At 32.5% G+C, this 26464-nt stretch overlaps 1 protein-coding gene across 1 annotated transcript; it reads right to left on the bottom strand.

Moving 5' to 3' along the window:
* Nucleotides 1-407: 407 nt before the first annotated feature.
* Nucleotides 408-26447, bottom strand: LOC145278104 (ER membrane protein complex subunit 4-like). The gene is made up of 5 exons (XM_080130375.1): nt 26313-26447; nt 18094-18211; nt 6127-6280; nt 3258-3415; nt 408-533 (listed from the first exon to the last, which is right to left on the bottom strand). The coding sequence occupies exons 1-5, from the start codon at nt 26360-26362 to the stop codon at nt 498-500; spliced, it is 516 nt and encodes a 171-aa protein (XP_079986501.1). The 5' UTR covers nt 26363-26447; the 3' UTR covers nt 408-497.
* Nucleotides 26448-26464: the final 17 nt, after the last annotated feature.

Below are 26464 nucleotides of genomic sequence, written 5' to 3'. Positions count from 1 at the left end.
TTTTTTGCATTTAATTTTCTGGGTGTTGCAATCTAGACTCAGCTACCTCCCCTCCCCACGCCTGTCATTCATAACATGCAGCTATGCATCCTGACAAACATGTAGCTATGCATCCTGACAAACATGCAGCTATGCATCCCGATAAACATGTAGTTATGCATCCCGATAAACATGTAGTTATGCATCCCGATAAACATGTAGTTATGCATCCCGATAAACATGTAGCATGGTGCATGTTTATATTTGTTACTAAAAAAACATACAACCCTCTTGTATGTTTCTGCCATAATTTGTTTAAGTACAGCAAATTTTTATTTAACAAATTTTGATTTACATAAGATAGCTTAAATTAATCAGTTCTGTGTATGCGTGTATATATAAGAAAAGCATTAACAACAAAGAAAAAGTTTGGATAAAAATTTTTATTAATAATTTGTTAACATGTTTGAAAGAGTGAAAAGGAACATGGGAAGTTTGATTAATGTAGAGGATTATTTTCATAAAAAGATGCCACCACCGGACCATTCCATTCTCTGGAAAGAAAGAAAATGAAATAATTAAAGCAGAAATAAAAGATTCTTGTATATCCTTTACCCTTGACGAATGATGATGCATTATTTAAAAAGGAAAAAAAAAAAGAAAGAGACTAATAGGTATTATTATTCTGGCTTCGAGACCAATAACAAGCCCCCCCCCCCCCCCTCAAGTTCTCCAGTTCAATATCATATTCAGGACAGAGGTAGAAGACTATCATAATTAAAAGTCAATTTATAAATTCTAAAACCATACTTTTAAAAAATTCTTCACACATTTGGATTATAGAATTTGATGAAAAAAAAAATTTAAAAAAAAACAATTTTTAATGGATGAAATATTTTGCAGTTGAGCAAGGATGAAGAAAACATGAAATTCTTGACTAAACAAGCCTTCCTCTCTCTTTAATAATAGACAATATCTATAATATATATCTTATTATAATAAAGATTTTGTGACTGCGATTAAAAATATGCAAGTAGTTATTTAATAAATTTGTTTTATCAATTTTATTTAGATTAAGCATACAAATCTCTTTATCTAAAATTGTAAAAATTTAGTTCTTCATAAAACAATTGTTGTGCGTTCAATATTTTTTGAGTGAAAAAGAAAAAGTTACTTTTTGAAATGTACTTAAAATTATAGTTTTAATTGTTAGAACGACATATGATATTGGAACAATTCATTTTAAAATGGTTTAAAATCATTTTTTTTTTACCTTAATGACATCAAAATCATCACCAATCAATATCTCATCCTTTTAATACATGTGAAAGGTGATAACATATATGAATTACCTTGTTATAATATTTTCTTACAAAAAGAAAAAACCATTGAAATTTCACGGAACAAGAAATATATTTAATTAACAAAATATGTTTTGATAAAGCTGATACTTTTCTGGATAACGCAAAAAAAAAAAAAAAAAAAAAAAATGGTTTTGTGAAAAAAAAAAAAAAAAAAAAAAAAGTAATACGCAGCACATGAGTTTAACAACATTTCTAAGAAAATAGTTTCCATTATTTTAAACATAAAACTGAGCCAAATGAGATAAATTAATAAGTACTAATAAATACAAATAATGAAATCACATTCTAAGAGACAATTTTTAATTTACTTTCTTCAGTTCAGCACTTCTTGGCAGACAATGCTTCTTTTTTTTCTTTCAAATGTTTCCTTTTTATGTAGTTTCACTGAAAGGTTGCCAGATTGATACTTTTAAAGCTAAATCTTGAAAATTTAGCCTTTTTTAAAGCAATTTGGCCTTAAAAAATTATATATATATTTTTTTCAAAGTGTAACGTACAGACTAAGGAACATGCAGAATATTATATACAAGGCGTAACAATAAAATTGTTGCCCTAAAAAAGACATGATTCCATTTCTGTTTGATAAAAACCAGTTTTCTTTTTTTGTTGCAGACCATCTGCTAGTTGGACAATTGTGTACGAATCCGAAAAACATTAGAAGCCTTCTATCATGTTTGAAAGTGACTGTTAAATGAGTGAGGTTGAAGATGCGCCACTGTACAACTCATGTTCTCTACCGATGCAAGTTATGGCAACAGGACCATTGCCAGCATCCTCAAAATGCAAATCCGGACAGTTCAACTCAGCACAGCTCAACAAAGTTTCCGGCCACGGTTATGGTCTTTGATGTGGTTTCAAGTGAGGGTCACATCATGTCACCTCACATTTTCAAAGTTGGCTTGAAAGTCAACACCAAAGTGTACCTGGATGTGCTGAAGAGTGTGGTTATCCCCTGGTGCAATCAGGTGGCCGCTGGCAGATCTTGGGTGTGGTAGCTGGACTTAGTGCCAGCCCACAAGTCCCAAGAAACCCAGGCTGGATTTCAGAGGGAGTGCAACAACTTTGTAACCTTCTCTCACTGCCCCCCCCCCCCCACCAACCTGAACCCGCTGGACTACTTTGTTTGGTCATACGTAGAGAACATGTTCTCCCACAACATCAAAGCCACCGAGCTCCAATCAACTCTTATGGAAAAGGTATGTTCGCAGTTCTGGACTTGTATCGAGGCAGTGATTGAGGCTGAAGTTGGCTACATAAATAGATGTCAGTCCTACTACATAATCAAGTTAAATGAATTGATTGTTTTCAATAAAAGTTTAAAATAAAGCTGTAGTGTTTTTTTCTTTTTCATAGCAACAATTTTATCGTTCCACTGTGTGGAATAGATGAACAGACAAATGAGCTTGTTTCAATCAACATCGAATAACGGACAAAAACTCTTACAAATTTTTATCTCTTGTACAGAATTCCTCCAATATTAAAAAAACAAATCTGTATGATATAGATATCCGTGCTGAAACAAAAATATATTCCGAAAAAAATCATGTAAAATTAATTTTATTTTTGATAAAGAAAATCATTAAGTGATTAATGGAAATTCACATGCTTTACAACATAAATCTCGCAAGTTTGAATCGTTGAGTTATCTACCTTTTATTTTTTAGATTGTTTTCAAAATGGCAGCTGCTCTTCTGTTACTCATAAAATCTGATTTTCTTATTTATAAATAAAACTATTCAATTTATCTGATTTTTGGAATATGATATTTTCGTTTCATTATGGATACATACAGCATATACATTTGTCTTACATTTTTAATAAAGGAGGAAATTCTAGACAAGCATCTTAATTTTCTCCCATTATTTCTAAATCCATCTAGTTTATTTTTAACTAGATTCAGTATTGCTAACTCACCTTTTGTGGTTCAACAAAGGCCAACCAATCAGACGGCTGCGTTGGTAACAAGCCCATCACCTGACATTTGTAAACAGCCAGAGCCAAACAAAAGACATTGCCAATCAAATAGACAATTTTCTGCAAAGGACCTTGGTAGCCTTCGATCATTTTAAAAGCTGAAACACAGAATCAAGATGGAAAGTGATGAGAGGGAAGAGAAAACGCTATGATTCACCAAATGAACAATTATACAGAATGTTACTGTTAAAATATAAACACAAAACTGTTGTACTTACTTGTTATGGTAAAACAATACAGTACATAAAAATTCATTCAGTATTTTTGTTTTTAAAAAATAAATCCAAGTTTTATTGGTAATCGCTTTATAGCTGCCATTATTACAATGTTTATGTGAAGTTTAAAACCAATTAAAGTTGAATTTAAATCTGAATTATCTCCCTTCATCTTAATAATGCCGAAATGAAGTGTTAAACAAAATATTTAATTTGTTTAAAAAACAAAATATGAATTTTGATGTACTACCTTTTTTTTTTTACCCTAACAGGTAAATACATATTGTTCTATTTTCTTTTTAGCAGCAATATTCCATGTAGAGTAAACAAAATAATCAAAATGATTTGTTCATAAATGCATCAAAATATAAACATCTGTCTGCATGTCACGCTTCAGTTTGAAAAGCATTTTTTTTTTAATGAATAAATTTAAATTGAATCTTACATCTGTAATAGGTGGGAAGTGCGTCGATATTAAAAATACGATTGCAAATTACTTCAAACTTCTATCAAGTCTTCGCTGATAGAACGAGAATATGCTACCTCTGGAGTTAAATAAAAGGTTCTATTTGAAATCTTGTATGGATTTCCAAAGTTCGACAATACACACCTGAAGAAGGTCAGAGGTTACATCAGTTGAAACGTTATGCGAGAAAATGTTCAAAATGAGAAATTTGAATAATCAAAATTTTTTTTTTATAAACCATGATTTTTCTGGATATTTTTAATAATTGGTCATCATTTGCAGGTGAACAAGTAACAAGGTTAGATGATAGCACAGAAAAAGTGAAAATAAAAGGAAATTCTATGTAAGGTTAGTTTAAAAAAGAAAATGGATTTTTCCATTAGCGGACATGATTAGAGATATGTGTCAGAATATTGCATTACAAGCAGGAAATCAGCAGTGACATGTAGTGGATGGAACACAAAAAAGAGTGTTTGATTTTGAGACAACTACTCCCACCTGCATATAGGGTATAGATTAGGGGGTATTGTATATATGTATCAAAATAAGTTCATATCTAGTTTTATTAAATGCTTTACAAGCAAAATTTCCTTACACATTTTGCTAACTGCTCTAATGAGAAGGAAAGTATTTCTTTGAAACTCTGCAGATTCAGGACTATCACCTCTATTTGCATTTCCTTTCTGAATAATAAATGTTTTTAACTCTTACTAAAATGTTTCTCAATATATTTTATTAAACCGATATATACACACACTGGAGAAGAAAAATAAAGACCCCAAATTAGTACAACACCCCACAACCCAAAATTATTCATCTGAAATCACAGTTACTGTGTGTTACCCTAGAGCCATTTCGGCAGGTGAAGAAGAGGTCAAGAGGCACAGTTGTCACACATGATGTGAAACGTAAGAATAATGTCACCTATACTCCAATAACCCGACAGGCTGTGGGTCTCTAATTTCATTAAAAGAGTTTTATTTAATATCATGATGAGGCATTACTTATGTGGAGTATGTCAGTATAGTCACGGACACAAGAGAGTCGGAAATGATTAGAGATGTGAAGAGATTTATTCAAAACTAGCAAGGATACTCAACGTTGTATTAGTCTTTCTCTTTTTCCTCTTCCCAACCTCCTCTCAGCTTATTCCTCTGTAGCTGGATATAAATATATGTCTATATATATATATATATATATATATATAAATACACACACACACAGACAAGGAGTCAGAATTTTCTTCCCAATTAGTACATAATAATCTGGCAGAGTTGATAAATTTTGGATATTACTAGCTGGCCGCCCAATGTTGCCCAGTCATAAAATACTCTTAAATATAATTTATGCAGATTTTGTATTTATTATTATAGTAAATTCTCTATCACTTATTATATTATACCCAATATATATATAATAGTGATTTATATATATATAAAAAAATTTTTTTTAAATTGTGTGCCATCAGCTGGAATTCAAACCAAAACATATAGCACTCCAGCCCTAGTTGTTACTGTTTGAGCTATCATCAAATGGATAAGAAATAATGAACTTTAACATTTAAATGTATTTGTTCATGCGTACAAATAACATGTTTAGTTGACTAACAACTGCCAAGTTCCAATTTTTTGACAATTTTGATCCCTTAGCAGGTATTTCAACTGGCTAAAAAAAAAAAAACGCTAAACCAAAATATGCAATCATTTGACCTGCCTTGCACCACACTATAACATTGGGTCTCTGAAGAGATGCGCTTTGGAAAAAAAAAAAAAATGTTGACAGATAGGCAGACATAGTGAGTTTTATAAATTAAATTTATCCAGCGCAACGTTGTTATGGTTCTTTGTTTTGTAGCTTTTGACTTTTAGCTGGACAGACAAACAACCATAATTTATATAATCGATATTTAAATAATATCGATAATAATATTGGATCAATAAACAATGACAGGAATGAACATAAAGACTTTAAAAATTGTGTGTTGTTAGATCAACAATTGATGAAGTAGAGAAAAAAGATGTTTTTATTTTTGTCATCATTATCGTCGTCGTCATCATCGTCAAAAGATTTTAGTCGCAAATAATTATGAGGAAACAAAAATAAAAGCGTTTTGTGCTGTGATACTCACTGTTTTGTATACTGATGAGGGCCTGGATCGGTCGAAAGAACATCATGCCAACCATCATGATCGGGAAGATGGAAATTGAATTGCCGGCCATCCACATGATGATGATGTTCATTGGCACTTGTTTGACAGGACCAAGAGCAACATCCCATGAGCGCTGAAACACAGAAACATTTGAATGTCAACATCATTTGTCATGTGTTAACTTTAAAATTACAAAAAATCATTTACTGTTGATTGTTTAAAACATGTTGGATTTGTTAAAATATTTAATTCTAATCTCATTGGAAATTAGAAATGTCGATATCAATCTTAATTCTAAAATTTGCATATATCAAGTTCTCGTCCGCACCATTTTACTGCATGGCTGTGCAATTTGGCCAATGCAAGCGACGTGCAAAAGCTTGAGGTGTGCGGTCATTATTGTTCGCGTCACATCCTTTGTGTTTGTTGCGAGCAGTTCATCTCTAATGAAGGTGTTTATTCTCACTACAACGTACCCTCTCTACAACTAGCTCTCCTCTTGACACGTCTTCGCTGGTTTGATCACATTCTTCGTCATCAGTAAAGCCATCGAACCAGCCTCTCCTCAAGGTTGGAAAAAAAAAAAAAAAAAAAAAAAAAAAAAAAAAAAAAAAAAAAAACGATGTGGAGTTCCGCTGAAACCCAGATTCAGAACAATGAAACATGATACTGAGTTGATCCTGGATCTTTGCTTTATGGGGTTTGCTGCTGAAACTGTCATTGGGTAATACCTATTTCTGTTACTGCAGTGGACCATCACAACTAGTCAGCATTTATTCAGAATCCAATAAATTGTGCGGATGGAGTTGGCCCAACAGTTTTGGTGTTCACCTCAAAACTAGTGCAAGTAGTTAACTTAATCGCATTGTGACATTGTCATGCAATTTTGTTCATAGAAAAGCTAACTAGTGTTGGGACGATTCCTAATTTTTATACGATTCCGATTCCAGGAAAATATTGATTAACGATTCCGATACCAAGTACGATTCCGATTCCTAGGGAATTATTGTTTTGAAATATACCAGGTAGTTTTATACTTATGGTCGGGTAGTTCCCAAAAATGTTCTCTAACTTTGGAAGAGATATTTTATGTCTATACCGTTGTGTTTTGGTTTAAATAAAATTATTATATAGTAAACTAAATGGAAAAATTAGCAAAATTTATTTTAGAGAAAATTTATTTTACTTAATTGGAATACAGAAAAAAAAAAACAAAGAAAATAGAATTTATCCTTCAGAGCAAAAACAAATAAAATAGAATTTATATAACAGAACAAAAACAAGAAAATTAGAGAATAAATTAACACGATTCATTATTTTGGTCCTCATAATTAACAGATTTAATGAATTAAATAAAAAAATATAGTGGAAGAGAAAGAAATATACTAATTAAATATAAAAAAGATAAATATTTAATTTAATAATTTATAAATGAACGTGCGTAATGAAAAAAACAATATACCACATGACATGGCACTGTAGATACAAAATAACCCTTCCAAAGTTAACGACCATATTTGAGAAATACCATTAATCGAAAGTTTTTGTGTTTTATACCAAAAGGTAGGTATAACGAAAAGTTACAATTAAAGGAATTTCAAAAACGATTTTTTGTTTGGCTATAGATAGTTGTATTTGTGACGGCAGTTCTTCAGACCTCCATAATTCACAAAGAGTAGTTAACACCTATTGTTTTTTCTTACTTTTTCATTGCTTTTACACGTTGTTTCTAACGTGAAGAATAAGTTTAGCCAAACTAATTTTGAAATAGGGTATATCAAAGGAACACATATAAAAATGATACCACTGTAAAAAACAAATGAAATACTAGATAAAATTGAGCAAAAATAATTACCAAAATTACAGAAAAAAGATTTAAAAAAAAAAAAAAAAAAAAAAATGGTGAAGTTTGTTGAGTGAAATGAATTATTGAAAGAAAATTAATTGAACTAATAGAAATGTTAAATAAAAAAATGTCACGTTTCAATATTTTTTTAATAATTAAATTCTCAGGGTTGTCGAAATTAAAAATTAAATGATTTTTTTTTTTTAATTAGACTTCTTTCGAAGCTTGTTGCGTTGAAAAATACATTTTAAACCGTTTTTTTTTTTAAATAAATTGAAAAAAAAAAAAAACGCAATTAAAAAAAATTTAATTGATAATTGAAATTTTAAAAACATTAAACATTGAAAAATTACTTATCTCACAAATTAACGTCCAATAAAGTAGATCCAGTCTTCATACAGGAATTCGGTTATAATAATATTTTATACCGATAGTTTTAATTAATTATTTCGATGGATTTTTATTGATTAGATACCAATCTATCAGATTATGAACAAAAAAAATTTTTTTATCATTATTTCGACATTTGGAGGGGGTGCTCACTTTTTACTTACAACGTTCTGGTAAATCAGTCACCCATTTGGTAACTAATGATTAAAAAATGAAGGAAAAAGAAAACAATGAATGAAAATATTTGTTTTAACTTTTTATTGTTATATTTTTTTATGAAAATAAAGTATCGATTTTTTTTTTATAACAATGAATGAAAATATTTTTTTAACCTTTTTATTTTATGTTTGTTTTTATGAAAATAAAGTTTCGATTTTTTTTAACTTAGTTTGTTTTTTTGTTAATGATTTTAAGTACTATACATTTCACTAATATGTTGGAGAAATGTTTGGAAATTCTCCATCCCCTTGTCTGCTATCATGTGGTACGAAACTTTTGTTTTAAAAAAAAAAAAAATCGATACTTTATTTTCATAAAAACAAACAAATATAAAAAAGGGCGGACATTGGCTTTCACCGCCTGCCCTTATAAATTCTATAATTTTCACTTTTTGGAACTTTTTTCTTGTTAATATCATCCAATAGAGACTTATGTATCAGATAATTAAAAAAAATAAAATAAAAATTTTTAAACATTTTTTATGACTTTTCACGCCTTGTTCAATATTCTATTACAACGTAGTAGTAAACCGGACCCGCATTAAAAATCCATGCAGAAGTTGCCCTTTTTTTTTCTCTCTATAGAGAAACGTTCAACTTAATAGCCAGTCACCAATTTTCAATAAAAACAACTTGATAAAGAAACAGAAAAAAACAAACAGTTTTACAATACACGCATTTAAAACTACGGTGGACGTTGAATTCCCCCAGTTTCCATTCTCCATTTTTTTTCAGAAAAATTTTGATAGATTTTTAAATTGAAAATAAAAATGCAATATTTTTTTAATTGGTTTTCTTTGAAGAAAGTTGGTATTTTACGTAGTTTTAAATGCTTTTTATTACATTTCAAGTATTAACTCTTTCTATGGCATTTTAAACTTTGCCATGATAAAATGTCGACAGTCTGTAATGAAAGCACATATCAGCTTCGTTTGAGTTTGGGGAAAATGGAGGAGACGGTAGTGAATTTTTCGTTAGCTATTTTACACGAGACATTTACATTTTAATCATGATTAAGAAACAGGAAAAAAAAAAAACAGGGTACGTTTTACAATACACAGACCCTCGAAAAAAAGTAGTTAAAAGCAAATATACAACAAATAAATGTTAACATTGTCAATAAAAGTTACTTTGCAATTTATCTGCATAATTCGTTGGTAGAAGAATGGAACTGGGGGAATTAAACGTCCGCCATAGTTTTAAATGTGTGTATTGTAAAACTGCTTTTTTTTCCCCGTTTCTTAATCAAGTTGTTTTTATTGAAAATTGGTGACTGGCTATTAAGTTGAACGTTTCTCTATAGAGAGAAAAAAAAGGGCAACTTCCACATGGATTTTTAAGGCAGGTCCGGTAAAAAGGCTGACTTCCGCATGGATTTTTAATGCGGGTCCCGTTTACTACTACATTGTAAAAGAATATTGAACAAGGCGTGAAAAGTCATAAAAAATGTTTAAAAAAATTTTTTTTTTAATTATCTGATACAGAAGTCTCTATTGGAGGATATTAACAAAAAAAAAGTTCCAAAAAGTGAAAATTATAGAATTTATAAGGGCAGGCGGTGAACGCCAACGTCCGCCTAAAAAAGTTAAAAAAAAAAAAAAAAAAAAAAAATTTTATTTTACAAAACCCAAAATGAGATTAGAATTTGGGACCCCATCGCTTCAGTAGGACCTTTTGTTGCCATTTTTACCTACTATTCACTTGTGCCATTTTTACCGAGCACCACATTTTTGATATTGCGAGAAATACGAACCATGCTGAAATAATGTTATTATTGAAAAAGCTATTCCTTAACTGTTCTGCACTGTCACCTAACAATTTAATAAAACATACCATAAAAATTTAATTCAACTTGGAAATCCCATCTAAAATATAACACGGTACGTACACTGCACAAGCACCAAAGTAAAATCCCAATTCTCGTCGAGTGGTTCCAATATGGGATCGGTTTGCTATAACGTAACTAAAAACTAGCACCCCTTTCAAATGTCAAAATACTTTTGCTTGTTTTTTGTGAGATAATCTGGTAAGTGTCCAATCAATAATAATCCACTGTTCTGTTCGGTTTCTTACAATTTTTCAAAATTGCAAAAAAAACAAACAGAAAAAAATATAGACGGGATGATGCTCGTTCGGGTATACTCCAAAAAATATATCTAATTGGGTAAAAAAGTAACTTAGTTTGTCTTTAATAACATTTGCTTTTTTGTTTATTTATTGTTTCACCCATTTTTTTGCCATTATTATTCTCAAAGATTATTCAAAAGAAACGTGAACGTATCGTGCAATTATTATAAGAAACTATCTTATTTATTCAATAAATATATTTTTATATTTGAAGATTAAAAAGTTATTAGAACTAGAATATAGTTGAAACCACAAAAACAATTTTAGTTATTTCATTTCATAATTAGCATATTCATTACAAGCACAGACTAGTTAAAATTAAATTAATTTTCAATTCATGAAACACATTACATTTTTATCTTGGAAAATTTACACTGTCTTTTGTGTGTCTTGTCAGTAGCTGAGAAATGTGAAAACTAAATTGTCAAACGATATGAAAGATACCAATTAGCAGAAATAATTTCTATCTGTAGTTTGGGATTTATGGCTATTTATTGCTCCATACAGCAGTGTTTTTGCATAAAGGTGTGAAAACTTTTGAATTCATTAATCCCTTTAATGTCCACTTTACTTGTCCATAACACTTTGAAATTGTTAGATTTTTTCACACTTTGTTACCATTGGCTTGCCAATGCTTGCTAGGTGACCCCCCCCCCCCGGAGATATATATATATATATCTCTCGTTTCTTTCTCATTTTTCCACAGTTAAAAAAATGAAATGTCATCAAATGATTTCAAAAGAACTAAAGTTTTCAATAAAAATCGGCAAAAGATTTTGCAATGACTAACTTTTTTAAGAGTTTATAATATTCTAAAAAAGATTTTAAATTAAAACTTAAAAATTCCATAATATATGATAACTAAATTCTATTTCCGACTATTTTCGCACCTAAGCTTGGCTGAAAAATTTTTTTTGTTGGGGGGGGGGGGAGGATTGGCACCCCTCTATGGCTGTCACCCGGGGCTGACCGCCCGCAGCTACGCTAGTGGGTATGAGCCCCTGAACCCTCAGACTATTTTCGGCCATTTTACAGCTTTCGTTAAGGTACGCTCAAGTGCACACTAAGGCTATTTGTGTGCCATATGTGCACCCACACTTGTATTAAAGTGACATAAGCGTAGTAATCTTTCGCGGACAATTTAAAATTAGATGGAAATTAATTTTTAAAAATTGCGGATAATTTTGGAAAGGCAATTGTTTTTTTTTTTTGTAAATGTCGATAATACACTACCATGACTTGCCTTTAAAATCTTAATTTTCATATAATTTCGGGTGTGTTATAAACAAATATTGCATTCAAAATTGGGGCCGGCAAATAGTTTTTAAAATATGGAAGGAAGCATCTAACGCGTGTTTTTGTTTGTTTATAAAGTTCATCGTGTTTTTTTTTTGGGGGGGGGGGTACAAAAAACATAGGCCCCATGTCTTTTTTAGAATAAGTTTTTTTTTTTTTTTTTCGGGATAAAAAGAAAATTTGAAATAGGTATTTTATAAAGAGTTACTCGAGAATGGGGTGGCGTTTTCATGAGCTGAATATTTTAATAGAATGTAAATTTAAAAAAAAAAAAATATTTGAAAATTGACTTACCCAGTAGTAGCTTTTTTTTTTTTTTTTTTTTTTTACAAAGGAATCACCACATTATCAAGGCCCAGAGGCCACTCAAGGATAAGGGTTAAAGAGTGTACAGTAGAAATTGGTCAATATAGTAATCATTAGTAATGAAAATTTGGTAAATTTAATAACTTATATGGAATGGCTCATCAAGAACTTATTTACTTTAGACTTGAACACAACCATATTGTAGTCAGCCGGAAAGCAGGAAAACGGAAGACAATTCCACAGGCGAGCAGTTCTAAGAAAGAAGCTTTGTTCATGGAATCTACGTTTAGGTTTAGGCACAGATAAAGAGTGGGGGAAATTATTGATAGTGTTTACAGCTAGACGAGTGTTTCTTGTGAAAGCTTAAATTAAATATAAAGTTATATTTAAGAGATAGCAAAATAATTGTTTTTGTTTTTTCATTTTCTGAAGACCTTAACCTAGCAATACACATGAAAAAATTGAAATAGCTTGAAATATTTCAATATTGGTATGCATAGAAAGAGCTTGATGAGCTAAGAAAGAATCTTTTTAAATTTTTAAAATCTGATTAAAATTAAGGAAGTTATGGCTATTTTTGTGCCTCACACGTTTGGATATTTTTCCCTCTTTAAGACCATATGCGTTTCGTCATATTTTTTACACTACTTTTTCAGTAAAAATGTCATATCTTTGTTAAAACACAAGACTAAGAAATGAAATTTACCATATAAGTGTATTTTTGTACAAGGAATCAGAATATGCAACTGAAAATCTCCCAAAGTTTATGGTTTCCAAATAATCTGCAGTAAATGTGCATAAATATGCAGCAATTCCTTAAAAATGCCATGTATCCATAAACAGAAAAGAAGTTGGAGAACTCAAAGTTGAATTGTAATGTGCTTTATGTACAAAAAACTTAAATCTAAACATAAGACCATTTAAAAATGAATATATTACAATATTTCTTTGGTATTATTGTAGATTAACACCTTCTGTTTAACCCCACTCAACTCCTTCTGACCACCCCTCCAAAATGTGATTCTACCTTTTTAGGAAATTATGTATAAAATGCCATGAAAAACTTTAATGAAAGATAAACAAATTATTTTAGAATTGAATGTAAAATAATTTCCTATTACAGGTCATTCTAGCATTTTAGGGCAGTTAACGGTTTTTTTTTCTATGGGAAAATATGCATGCTTTTTTTTTTTTTTTTTTTAAGATGATTATGTGTAGTTTTAAGAGGGTTTCTATGCAATGAGAATATGGGGAGGGTTGCCATTCGGACTTTGAATTAATTGTAGGGGCTAAGGAAAATTATGTGTGAACATACTGAAAACTTGACAGAGACAAAGCTAACAAAAACAATATTAGAGGGGGGAGCGGTTAGTTTCACAAAAATTTAATGTAAAATAATTCACCATTTCCTGGCCATTCTAGCATTTTAGGACAGTTAACCAATTTATTTTTATGTGTATTTTTCTTTAAGGAAGGATCTATCTTTTGTTTGTTTGTTTTAGATGCTTGTATGTGGCTTACAGAGGTATTTTGTTGGGGGGGGGGGGCTTGCCACTCGAACTTAGTGTTATTGTTAGGGTTAAAGAGTGTTTTAGGAGGAGACTTGCCACACATAATTTGTATTAGAGGTGAAGTTAAGAGAGCTTTTTTTCAAAGAGAGCGTTCAAAAATTTGTTGATTTCTATTTTCGAGGTTGAAGGTGTTAATTCCATAGGCCGTTTATACTACGCTGGAGCAGGTTGTAAAAATATCTTTCGCTTAATAAGTAGAAAAAAAAATAACGAAATAAAAAGCTTTCTAATTGTAGTTTGATGTGTTTTCTAACTGCTTTTAAAATTTCAAGAATATTGATATAGATTTTGAGGGTTTGTATTACTATACACATAGATTCGAAAAAGTTGTCAAAAAAACAAATATATAACAAATAAATGTTATCAAAAGCAAGTTACTTTTCTACCTAACTGGATAATTTTTTAGTGTTTTTATTTAATGTAACATGTTTATTCAGCTTGAAAACAGTGTTTACCGATGTTTTGGAAAATTTAAAATGGCGCCCGACTCTCTTGAAACGGTAACTTTGGGGAAAAGAGTTAAAAATAAAAAAGTAGACAAAATACTGCTAGAAACTCACTCAATATATGTTACCGTGACATAGGCTGACATATATTCGGTGAGTTTTTAACAGTATTTTGTATAGTTTTTTTTATTTTTAACTCCTTTTCTCAAACTTACCGTGTCAAAGAGAGTCGGGCCCGGCGCCATTTTTAATTTTCCAATACATCGGTAAACACTGTATGTTTTTCGAGCTGAATAAACATGTTACATTAAATAAAAACACAAAAAATATATCCAGTTTGGTAGAAAAGTAACTTATCTTGCCTTTGATAACATTTATTTGTTATATATTTGTTTTTTGACAACTTTTTCGAATCTATGTATAAACGAGATTTTGATACTTATTTTGATTTTGAAAAAAAAACATTTGTGGCTGTTCGCAGTAAAACATTGTTTTAATTCGCTGTTCAAAACTAATTTAAAGAATAAAAGTGCATGCAAGCTATATATCTACAAAAGTTTTTGTTTTTTTAACCATGTTTTTAAATTTGATGAGCAATGTGAGAAATTGCAACAGATTCATAATGCCGAATTGGTTGGGATTGTTGTTATTATACATTCTGAAAACCGAATAGTTCTAAACTAATGTTATTCTGATAACAAAATAGCTCTCATTAAACATATAAGAACATTTATATTCATATTTTCATGTTTTTCTTAATTCATTCTCGAATAAAAATTACAGAACGCATGTTGTTTATACACTGTGCTATTGTTGATTCTACAGGCTGGAGCTGCTGCTGCTGCTGCTGCTTCTAGTAATACTAACTTCATTTGACCAAATTCGAGAAATAGAAACAATTTTTTTTTTCGGGTAGGTCCTTTTAAATTATCAATTACCGTGGTCCTACTCAACATAAAATAATACTTTTAATTGATAAAGATAGTAAAAAGATTGATTTACTTACTACTGGGTGTCCGAAGAATGTTTTTTTAAAAATGTTCAATACTCGTCATATTAAAGTCTTATTTTTAACACGACAAAAAAAGAAATGGTCAAAAATATTTCGGACACTTGACAGTATTAAGATTAACACCTCTTTTAATTGGTTCCCAAATTGCATGACGAAATTCTTCATACAATCACGGTACGGACCTTTAGAAAAGGGGGGGTCATTACAAAACCTTACCGAAAACGCCATTTTATGACGTTCACATTTTTATCACTTTATTTGCTTAAAACTCTTAAAATATATAATGTACATTCATATTTATTAATTCATTTGAAAGTATATTCATTTCCGAACAAAACAGTAGTAATTTGAAGACTTGAAGTGCTTTGGTTTAAAAAATATGGCTATTTTAGTAGAACTACCTTGAAATCTGTGATGATCCAAAGCGTTTTTTCGTCCGTGTGTATTACTACCTTAACCGCAAACCACCATTTAGCATGTGTAGTTCTAATGTTATTCCAATGATATTCTTTTTGAAACTTCAAAAGAAGCCGACTACTGTCAAAATTTTGCGAAATAATACGTGATCAATTTCATTTTAGAGATATTTCTTTCAAAAGCCTTCTTTTAAAAAAAGAAAAAAAAAGTATATTGTTCTAAACCTTTTACTGTTTAAATAATTTGACTTTGCTCGTTTTATTTTAAAATATAAATTGAAAAAGCATTTTTATTCACTATTAGAAAATTTGTCAGTAAAAAAAACAGTTGTCAAAGAGATGAGCGTTTTTTTTTTATTTTTACTCGCAATGTAGAGCCCTGCATACTTCTTTTCAAGTTAACTCTTTTGTAGTTTTGATTACAATAGATCTGAATGAATGAACCTTGTAAGAGAGGGGGCACTAAGCATTGCCCTGTTAATAATGAATTTCTTTCTTTTTATAACATGCTACATTTCTCTCTTGCGGTTAGGAATATCAGGAAATTTTTTTCTTTTTTTCAACATCAGACTAAAAGAATCGTAATGAAAGAATCGGAAAATTAAGGTATTTTTTAACGATGTGATTCCAATACCTCCCAAAATACACGATTCTTACGATTAACGATTCCGATTAATCGTCCCAACACAAAAGCTAACACATTATAATATTAGTAATTTTATTTTATCCAGCAATTTTTTATATTATTATTTTCATCATAGGAAGAAGCATTTAAAGTTGATTAAATTTAAAAACTTTATTTCTGGCATGAACTGGAAGAAGAAAAAAGTTTTTTTCCAAGTGTAAACATGGAGTCTGTTGAGAAATATCAAGTCATTTTAATAACTATTTTAGATAAATTTAACAATTGAAGTTGAGACAATATTCTTTTGTGCAAAGTAGAATTACATCGAATATAGAAAAGGCTATAGGTCTATCTGTCTCCATATTTTCAAACTCTATCGCCTCCGAAACTAAGAGTCGCAAAGCGGCATTAGGGGCCTCAAATGATTGGATTAACAGACCGTTCTTTTATGGGTCTTTAGCTGGTTAAAATAGTTTTTAAGGGGTCAAAAATGGGTCAAAACTAAAAAAAAAAAAAAATTGTTATATAATTTTGTATATTTATCTTATTAATCAGTTGATATGCACGTCACGTTGGTACAGTGGTAACGTCACCAGCTTTGAATGCTACAGTTTGGGTTTCAGTTTCAATTCTAGCTGATGGAACTCAAGTACTTTTTTAATTTTTTTTTTTTTTTTTTTTTACTTTTGAAATTATGTCTATAATAATCTATACAAAATCTGGACAAATTAAAATATCTAAGTGTATTTTATGACCAAAGCCAGACGCCTCTGCCCTCCCCCACTAGTCTAACATAAAATTTTATTGTGAAATTTTAAAAGTTAAACCTAAATAGCATTTAAGCTCATATTTGGATTCTTTGGACATCTGTTCTCATATTGAGTGTTATTTGCACAACGTTTCAGATGTATCTGGTTAAACTTTGGAATCTTTCTATTGAACTTGGTAATGTACATGGAATTTTGAATCAAATCTTATTTTATTCATTTATTTTTTTAAAAAGGCGTCACCACTTACCAAGACCTGAAGGTCACTCAAGAATAAGGGTTAATGAATGTAAGGTTGTAGTTTAGTAATCGTTAATGGTGTAAATTGGATAGAATTTGATTATTTATCGGGGACGGCTCACCAAAAACTTGTTTACATTGGACTTGAAGGCTATCAGGTTGTAATCGACTGGGAAGCAGGCCAGTGGAACCGTGTGACACAGGTAGGTGGTTCTAGAAAATAAGCTTTGTTCAGAGAGCCTGCATTTAGATTTAGGCACAGATACAGAGTGGGGGGAAAATTATTGATAGTAGTTGTAGCTAGTCAATTGTATTTTGTTTGGCAAGGGAGGGTGCCATCACAGATTGGAGCTCAGACGAGCACTTGCCATGAAAATAACAATAGAGCAGAGATAGGCTTGCAATGTCTCTATATATTAAATTCAACTGAATTCAATAAATACCTAACATTAATTTTGTCTTTTTGTTTTACATTTTTGTGAATTTCTGACATTTTTAGATATGAGGTTCAGTTTTCTTAATTCAAATCTAAGAAAGTTAACAGCACAATTCAAGAAACACTAGAAGGTGGGGGGGGGCAGGTGGTTGAAAATGAAAAAAAAAAAAAAAAAAAAAAAAAGAGAAAAGTATTAAGTTTATAGCAGAAAATTTTGTTGGTTTAAAAACAAATATTTTGATTATTTTACCTTTACTATTAAATCTGGATCAATATCTTTAACCCGATCTGAAACCATGGCAGTTTCACTGTAGCCAACGGGTGGACGCAAATCAGTGACCAAACTCACTTGGCGATCCACCTTCGACCTGAAAGAGAAAAAGAAATAACCGTGCATTTGCTTATTTCCAAGTGCTTAATTGTGCTCAACAAATCGTGAAATCAATAATGTTTTATACAATGTGAGTATGATTCTTTAAAAATTGAACATGGCTTTCAATTCAAAATCATATATATATATATATATATATATAAAGTTGTCTGTGTCTCATATCAAAATAACATTAGAATCTAATGCCACAATTTTAGAATTCCCTTTCCCAATCCGACTGATCAACGATTTTTCACGTCAAATCACTGCGAATATCTTATAAGAATGAACCAAAAATTGAATCACACAATGTTGCATTTGTGCACGTTGATCGCACAGGCTGTGATCCTTCATTCATTATCTTCAACTAAATTCAATGCTTGATTCTGACAATAGTCGTAGTGTCAGTCATGTGGGCTCTATTACTGCTATAACTGATTTTCTAACTAAATAAGACTACAACTTGCAAAAATGTTTTATTTGGAGGTTACGATGACATTTACTTTCGCAAGTGAACTACAGTCTTGCAAATCAGGAAAAACATATCTTCCAACCAAATACAAAAATATGATCAGCTTAAGACCAATCTCACATAAAATCAAACTGAGACACCTGTCCATTCTGATACTCCTCCCATTTACAGTTTCAACAGGAAAATAACCAGAACATTTTCTAAACAAACTTTTCACATCCACCACTTACAAAAGCGAGTTCCGCTAAATGCTGTGTACATTACAACTCCACTTGAAAATTATTACACTTATTCCAAACACACTGCAACACTCAAATACATATTCTAGAAAAAAAAAAAAAAAAAAAAAAAAAAAAAAGTAGCAAACAGTTTTACTCAAGCCATTGTCCTCTGACTCTCCTCACTTCAAACTTCTTTAAAAAGTAAAATTATTTTTGCATAACTGCTTATTTTATTGCTATCCTTATACTAATTCATACTACATTTTGATAAGTGCTTCCTTAGATTCAATTAAATTCTACCTTACTTTACACTTGTAATAGATAAAGACATCAATGGGACCACGTTACAAGACCACTTGAGATTTATCAGCTGTTAATCTACAGACACAAAAACTGACTATGGAGGTTTATTATCTGGTATGAACACACCATTTGCAAAAAGTCTCAGATATTCCCCCCTTCTTCATCACCAGCCTGTCGTCCACAAGATGCACGATAATAAACATGCAACATTACATGTTTATAAAGGCAATCGCTGTGAATCGTATTTATTTAAAATGTTAATTATGTTATACCCACGATGGACTGTTTCAGAATTTGGGGTCTTTTAGTATTTCTCAAGTTTTGAGATCAGGACTGCGGCATAATGGATAAAGTAAAATTCAGTTTTAAATTAAACTCTTTTGGAAGTTAGAGGTTCAATGTGGGTAACACTGGAAAATATAATTGTGACTTACTTAGAATTTCTATTCAGTCATGGTTGATGGAACAAGTGCACGCAACACTCGTGGATTAAATAAAGAGTTCTGATCAAAATCATGTGTGGATTCCAGAGTTCAACAAGAGACACCTGAAGAAGGTTGGAGGTTACATAGATTAAAGCATTGTGAAACGAAAACTCAAGATGAGAACAGTCATCTGAAGAATCCAAATATGTCTTTTAGCATATTCGCAGTTTTCGCTTTGTTAGACGATTCTTGTATATCGTCGATTTTTGGCTGTTCGTGTAACTCATTTAAAGAAATATTTGTGTTTTTGTTTGTTGTATGTTATTCACCCTAGGTGGGTTGAACCAACTTCCTCTGAAGGAGGAAGTGTTGTGTGTCAATAACATGGTACTGGTTTGAACCACTTGCTTATGTCAAGTTAAGTGCTGAGAGATCGAGAAGTTGAGGCCGACAGGCTTCAAACTCATTGACAACGCATGCACCTGCATGCTAGCAAAGGTCACGAGGCAGGTTGATACATTTACAGTGCAAACCGGTTAATGGGGTGTTACCACCCTCATACACACTTTAAATAGGGATGCACATGCGTTTTTCTAATCAGTTCGACAATCTAGAGTCGGAGAGTTAGTTAATCGTAGACAGCTAGTCTTTCACGATTCTGAGATGATGAAAGACTTTTCGTGGGGGTGATGAGAGATGGGGGATGAATGGCAGATAAATTAATAGAAAAATTCCCACCCTCCTCCTAAGGATGAGCAGAGAAACAGGGATGTAATTTCGGCCATGAAACTGAATAAAGATCCAATCGTCCAGAGAAATGAGATTTGCATCTGTTTCTATGCATGAGAGAGCTTTTGTTCCAGGTGCGCCAACGTCGAGACACGGTCAAGAGATGCTAAGAGGATATAAAAGGTACGTTCTGCTTCATTTTTATAAACTCCTCAAGAGGGCTGATGTGCCATAAAAGCAAATATTGACACGCTATATTTATAGACACCCTTTCCCTCACACAAGGAGACATTAAATTCACATGCGATCCCCTGTCACCCGTAACTAATGTTGCCATATCTCTGAACAAGTACCCGTTAGTTTTTGTTTTGTTTTACAAATCAATTAAAATTTTTCATGTTAATTTCATGGGCTTTTATCAACATAAGCTTCTTTACTTGTCAATAAGAGGAGCTCTACGAGTTAATCTGCTGAGGTTCACTCTTCATCCAACGTCCTTTTAATCCATTTGTTAATCTACTTCTCATCTTACCGTTTGATGTAAATAGCAACCAGTTTGAAACATTTTCGTCTAATAGCAATCCGCCTGAAATTGAATGTTCAAATGTTCCTTTTTTTTCTTCAGACAATAATTTGCAGCTATGTTATCAATGTTTCAAAATACAACCTATGATTGTCAAGATAACACTTGTTTGAGTATTTAAAAGATTATTTTTTTCACATTACCACTCGCCTTTATAATGATGAGCTTTGTAGGTTTTTGAGTATGCTGAAAACGAATATCATTTAAATTTTGCACAAACAAGTAGCTTTCTGGATATTAAGACTTATTATCCACTGTAAACTATTACTTTTACTGGTAGCCATGTTTTTTTCCAACTGAAAAGCACTAATGCACATGCGTGTCACAAAACACCCGCTCCTCCCCATGCTAATAATGGTGAACGCCATTGGCATTTATTCAGCAATACATTGGAAACATTTAAGAACCAGAAAACTTGTCTGTGAAAAATTTGTGATATTCATTATCAGCATACTTGAAAACCATATATGTTGTCATTTTAAAGATGATTATTAAGGCGGAAAGAAAGTAAAAATTTACCATTGTTTGTTTCGAGATTGTCAAACAAAAATTTGTGAAACCTTTTTCCGTTGCGAAATATGCTGCTACCGTTTATTTCCCATGAAGTGTTATGGAGCAATGACGTGAATGAGTTAATAATGACAGCTCAAGCAAAAGTTACGTTTAAACCAGGACCAAACTCAAAGAAAACCAATCTGCCTCCTCCCTTGAGGCTTGCATTTACTAATATCCGCGGGCTTAGAACTAACTTAGATGATGTTGAGTCATTTCTCCTTGTAAACACCCCGGATATCTTAGCATTAAGTGAAACTAACCTTCACTCCTCCATTCCCTCTAACCACTTTAACATGCCTGCTTATCTCCCACTCTACCGTAAGGACTCGGACAGACATATGCATGAGCTTGGAGTCTATATTCGTAACACCCTCCCCCTGACTAGAGAAATAAAACTAGAATCAGAGGACCAGGCCTTTATGTGCTTCAGACTAAATATGCAACACAATATTAGCTACTTGTATTTTCTCTACCGCTCTCCCTCAAACCAAGACTGTACCCTAATAAACAAAGTCTCAGACAGCATAGATATAGCACTCTCCCTCGATACTAGCGCACAAATACATGTATTTGGTGACTTCAATGTCCACCACAGTAACTGGCTAGGATTCTCTAATCACACAGACGTAGCTGGTAGCGCAACACATAGCTTCTCTATATCCCATTCCCTATCTCAGTTGGTTACATTTCCGACACGTTTCCCAGACCAGCAAGATCAACATGCCTCACTTCTAGATCTCTTTCTGACAACGGTTCCCAATGACTGTACAACAAATGCCCACAGCCCACTCGGGAATGAACTGAAACTGAATACCCACTACTCAAAACAACGAGGTATTACAAAAAGGCTGATTGGGAAGCCATCAGGGAGCTCATCAGAGATGCCTCATGGCAAAATATCTTTACTCTTCCAGCGGAACAGTGTGCAAATGAGATCACTGAATGGTTCAAAACTGCTATTGAAGCACATGTTCCCGCACAGAAATTCTATAGCAAGCCCCACTCTCCCCAATGGTTTACTTCTGCTTGTGCAGCTGCCATTTGTCAAAGGCAGCATGCGTTCCGCAGATTCAACCGACATAAGTCCAGCTCAAATAAACAGAAGTTTATAGAAGCTAGAAATAATTGTAAGAGAGTGATAGAGACAGCTAAGACAGATTACTCTGAAACCACCAGAAAACGCATCGAAGCACAGAAATTAGGAACCTGGGATTTTTGGAAAATCTATAACAGCGTAGTAAATAATGGACAGTCAGCTATTCCCCCACTATTAAACAATCATGAGGTTGCTTGCACGGCAACTGACAAGGCTAATCTGCTTGCCAGTCGGTTTGCCTCAAACTCCACACTGAACTCGGTACACCACTCACTCCCTGATTTTCCTCTGCGAACAGACGCCACACTAGACGATTTGAAAATCACCCCTTCTCAGGTACATGCTATTATAAAAAACCTAGACACTTCAAAAGCATGTGGACCAGATCTCATCCCGGCTGTGCTATTAAAAAAATGCTCTGCCGAGGTTGCTCCAGTTCTCTCCAAACTTTACAATAAATGCCTCAACGAACCTTGTTTTCCCGACTGCTGGAAAACCGCCTCTGTGGTACCAGTCTTCAAGAATTGTGGTGAAAGAACTGATCCACTAAATTATCGCCCCATTAGCCTCCTCCCGCTTTTCGCCAAAATATTTGAGTCCTTAGTTAATCAAGCCCTAGTCCAGCACCTAACAGCTGCTAAACTCCTGACTGACAAACAATATGGATTCAGGCAAGCCCGTTCAACAACAGATATCTTAACTGTAGTTTCTGAATGTATATACCGTTCATTGGATAAAACAGGGGAGGGTAGAGCGGGCCCTTGATATATCTAAGGCTTTTGACAGGGTATGGCACGATGGTCTTCTAAGGAAAATTAGATCATATGGAATCACTGGAAGAATTCATAATGTAATTAAATCCTTCTTAAGTAATAGAAAAATCAAAGTTGTCCTCGACGGTCGTACATCCAAACAATATGACATAAATGCGGGAGTACCTCAGGGGTCTATCCTTGGACCTCTATTATTCCTGATATTCATAAATGACCTCCCTGATAAAATTGTTTCGGAGATGGGTATATTTGCCGATGACACCACTCTCTATAACAGATATGAGGGGAAAACAAATGAACATATATCCAAGGAAATGGCAGTAACTCTAGAGGATGACCTCCAATCCGTAGTGGAATGGGGACAAAAATGGTTGGTCACATTCAATGCTGCTAAGACTAAGCTTGTTTCCTTCAATAACTACAAGAAACCTTCTCTACCACCAATAGCAATGGCCAAGAACACATTGCCTGAAACTACTTCTTTTAAACTCCTCGGCCTAACGTTTACAGGGAATATGAACTGGAATAGATACATTGAGAGCATTGCCAGGGCTGCTGCAAGGAAGGTTGGCTCCCTCTACCGTGCTAGAAAACTACTTACGCCTGACAGTATCCTATACCTCTATAAGGCAACCATTCGCCCATGTATGGAGTACTGTTGTCACATCTGGGCTGGTGCATCTGCTGCTTGTCTCTCGCTCCTGGACAGGGTTCAAAAGAGAGTCGCCAACCTGATAGGTCCTGAACTGTCATCTAGGCTTCAGCCTCTGTCCCATCGACGAAATGTTGCATCCCTCTGCCTGTTCTACAAATACTTTAATGGTGAATGCTCTGACGAACTGCAAACACTTGTACCTCCCCGATGTGACAAACCCGACAAGCTACTAAGTCTCATCCCTTTACAGTAGAGATCCCTAGATGCAAGAAAGCCTTTTACTCCAATAGTTTCTTCTCCAGAACTGCGGGTCTTTGGAACTCCCTTCCGGGATTCTGCTTTCCCAACTGCAATGATATGCAGAAGTTCAAGTGTAATGTTAACAAACATCTTTCTACTCATCTCCCTTCATAATGACCCCGCTAATTAAGTCCCTAATAGTAGCCCCCTGCTTCAAAGTGGCACTGTGCCTTGTTTGGGGTGAAAATTGAAAAAAAAAAGAAAAGAAAAGAAAATATGCGACATTGCCTCATTACTAATATCAACATAAACTATTAAAAAATTATAAAAACTATTTTTATAGAAAACATTATTAGACTCAAAAACTGAAATAAAAACCAGAAAAAAAAATTTCATTTGTATTATTTTTTCATCATTTTGGTCAATGTACTCCGTTACACCAAGTAAAAACACCTCAACATTTTTCGATAAATCGACGACTTTTGTTGGTTTCTGGATATCCTGAAAGGAATACTGCACGAGAAATTAGCGCAGACAAATACTTTTCGCGATATAAATACCTATATTTTGAAATGTAAATCACTGGTGGCCATGTTTGAGCAGGTGGTATATGAAAGCGGCAAACCCTCAATTTTTTTTCAGTGCAATTTCGAAAGCCGTTCTTAAAATGGGGGGTGTTGGGGGGATGTATTTATTCTGAAAGGCATTTTCTTATTTTGGTACTAGTGCACTTATTGATCCGTGCTGAAATAATAACGTTATTATTTAAAAAGCCATTCTTAACATGGGGAGGGGAGGGTGTTTTGAGCCTACTCTATACTTTAGCCTTACAATTGAATAAAAAAACATAAAACTTTAATTAAACTTGGAAATACGATTTTAAAAATAGCGCGAATCAGTAAGTGTACTAGCACCCTTATTTACAACCTCCCCTCTGCTTTTATTTCAACCTTAGGATCTAATGTGTTTTACATAAAATAAATAAATTTTATAATTTTTTGTCTGTCAAATAATTTACGCCGCTAAACTACACATTTACCAGAAATACAGTTGTGCATTAAGTCAAAATAAAAAAAAAACAATATAGGCGGACCGGAAGAATCTTGCCCCCTCTTCTATTTTCGTTTTTTGCTTTTCAATTTTTTTCAGCGGATTATTAAACAAAAAAAAAAAAAAAAGTAAATATGGTAGGGGTACTCAGTTTCTAATGCAACGTTCCAGTAAATCGACCACCCTTTTAAAACCACACGACGTTTTTAGGCCAAATTTTGTGAATTTACCAGGTTTTTTTTTTTTTTTTTTTTTTTTTAAGTAGTTTAGCCTTTTGTTTGGAGAAAAAAAAAGGGTAAATTCGCGAAATTTTGCCTAAAAACGTCGAATGGTTCTAAAATGGGTCATCGATTTAAGTAGAACATTGCATTAAGCACCCTTACAAATATTTTAATATTGACTTTTTTTTTTGTTTTTTTTTTGATAATCTGATGGACTAGTGTCCATTCAATTTAGAATCCACTGAAAAAAATTGAAAAGACGGGAAAAATTAAAAAAAAAAAAAAAAAAAAAGGAAGGGAGCAAGATTCTTCAGGTTTGTCAGAATGTTTTGGTACTTGTGTATCTGTTACCGTGCTGATATAATAACGTTATTCTTTAGAAAGCCATTTTTAATATGGGGAGGGTGTTTTGTAACTATTCTGTACTTTCACCTAACGATTTAATTAAAAAACATTCCGCAAGTCGGTAATAGTAAAGATTGGTGCTTCTATACAATACTAAGCAAACTAAACCGACTTTTTGCCAAATTAAACTTAGGTTGAGGTTAGTTTAGGGTAAAAAAAAATCGTTTAAATATTTAATTACCGAAAATTCTTTATTTTTGTTTTCAAAAGCGAAAAGGAACTTCAACATGGTGTACGAACTTAATTTCAGGATTCGTCAACAGAAAAGAAAGTAGAAAAAGAAACATTTGAATAATTTGTCAAGATAGTTCAGTTTATGAATAAGTTTTCTCGAAAAATTATTAGAAAAAAAACAAAAAAATTGAGATTACCTTCCAGAAAAATCTAAAGCCCATTTGTGTCGTTTAGTTCTAGACGCCATTGCTGGTTGAATGAAGAAGAAAGTCAACTAAAAAGAGTTACATTGAATTATCTCCCTTGGAAGTTGCATCCCTTTCTCTCTCTCTCTCTCTCTCTCTCTCTC

Source organism: Euprymna scolopes, chromosome 6 (assembly GCF_053919585.1).
Source record: "Euprymna scolopes isolate OS-2025 chromosome 6, ASM5391958v1, whole genome shotgun sequence".
Classification (NCBI taxonomy): domain Eukaryota; kingdom Metazoa; phylum Mollusca; class Cephalopoda; order Sepiida; family Sepiolidae; genus Euprymna; species Euprymna scolopes.
The sequence above is the reverse complement of the archived record's forward strand: the minus strand, read 5'-3'. Positions and strand labels throughout refer to the sequence as shown.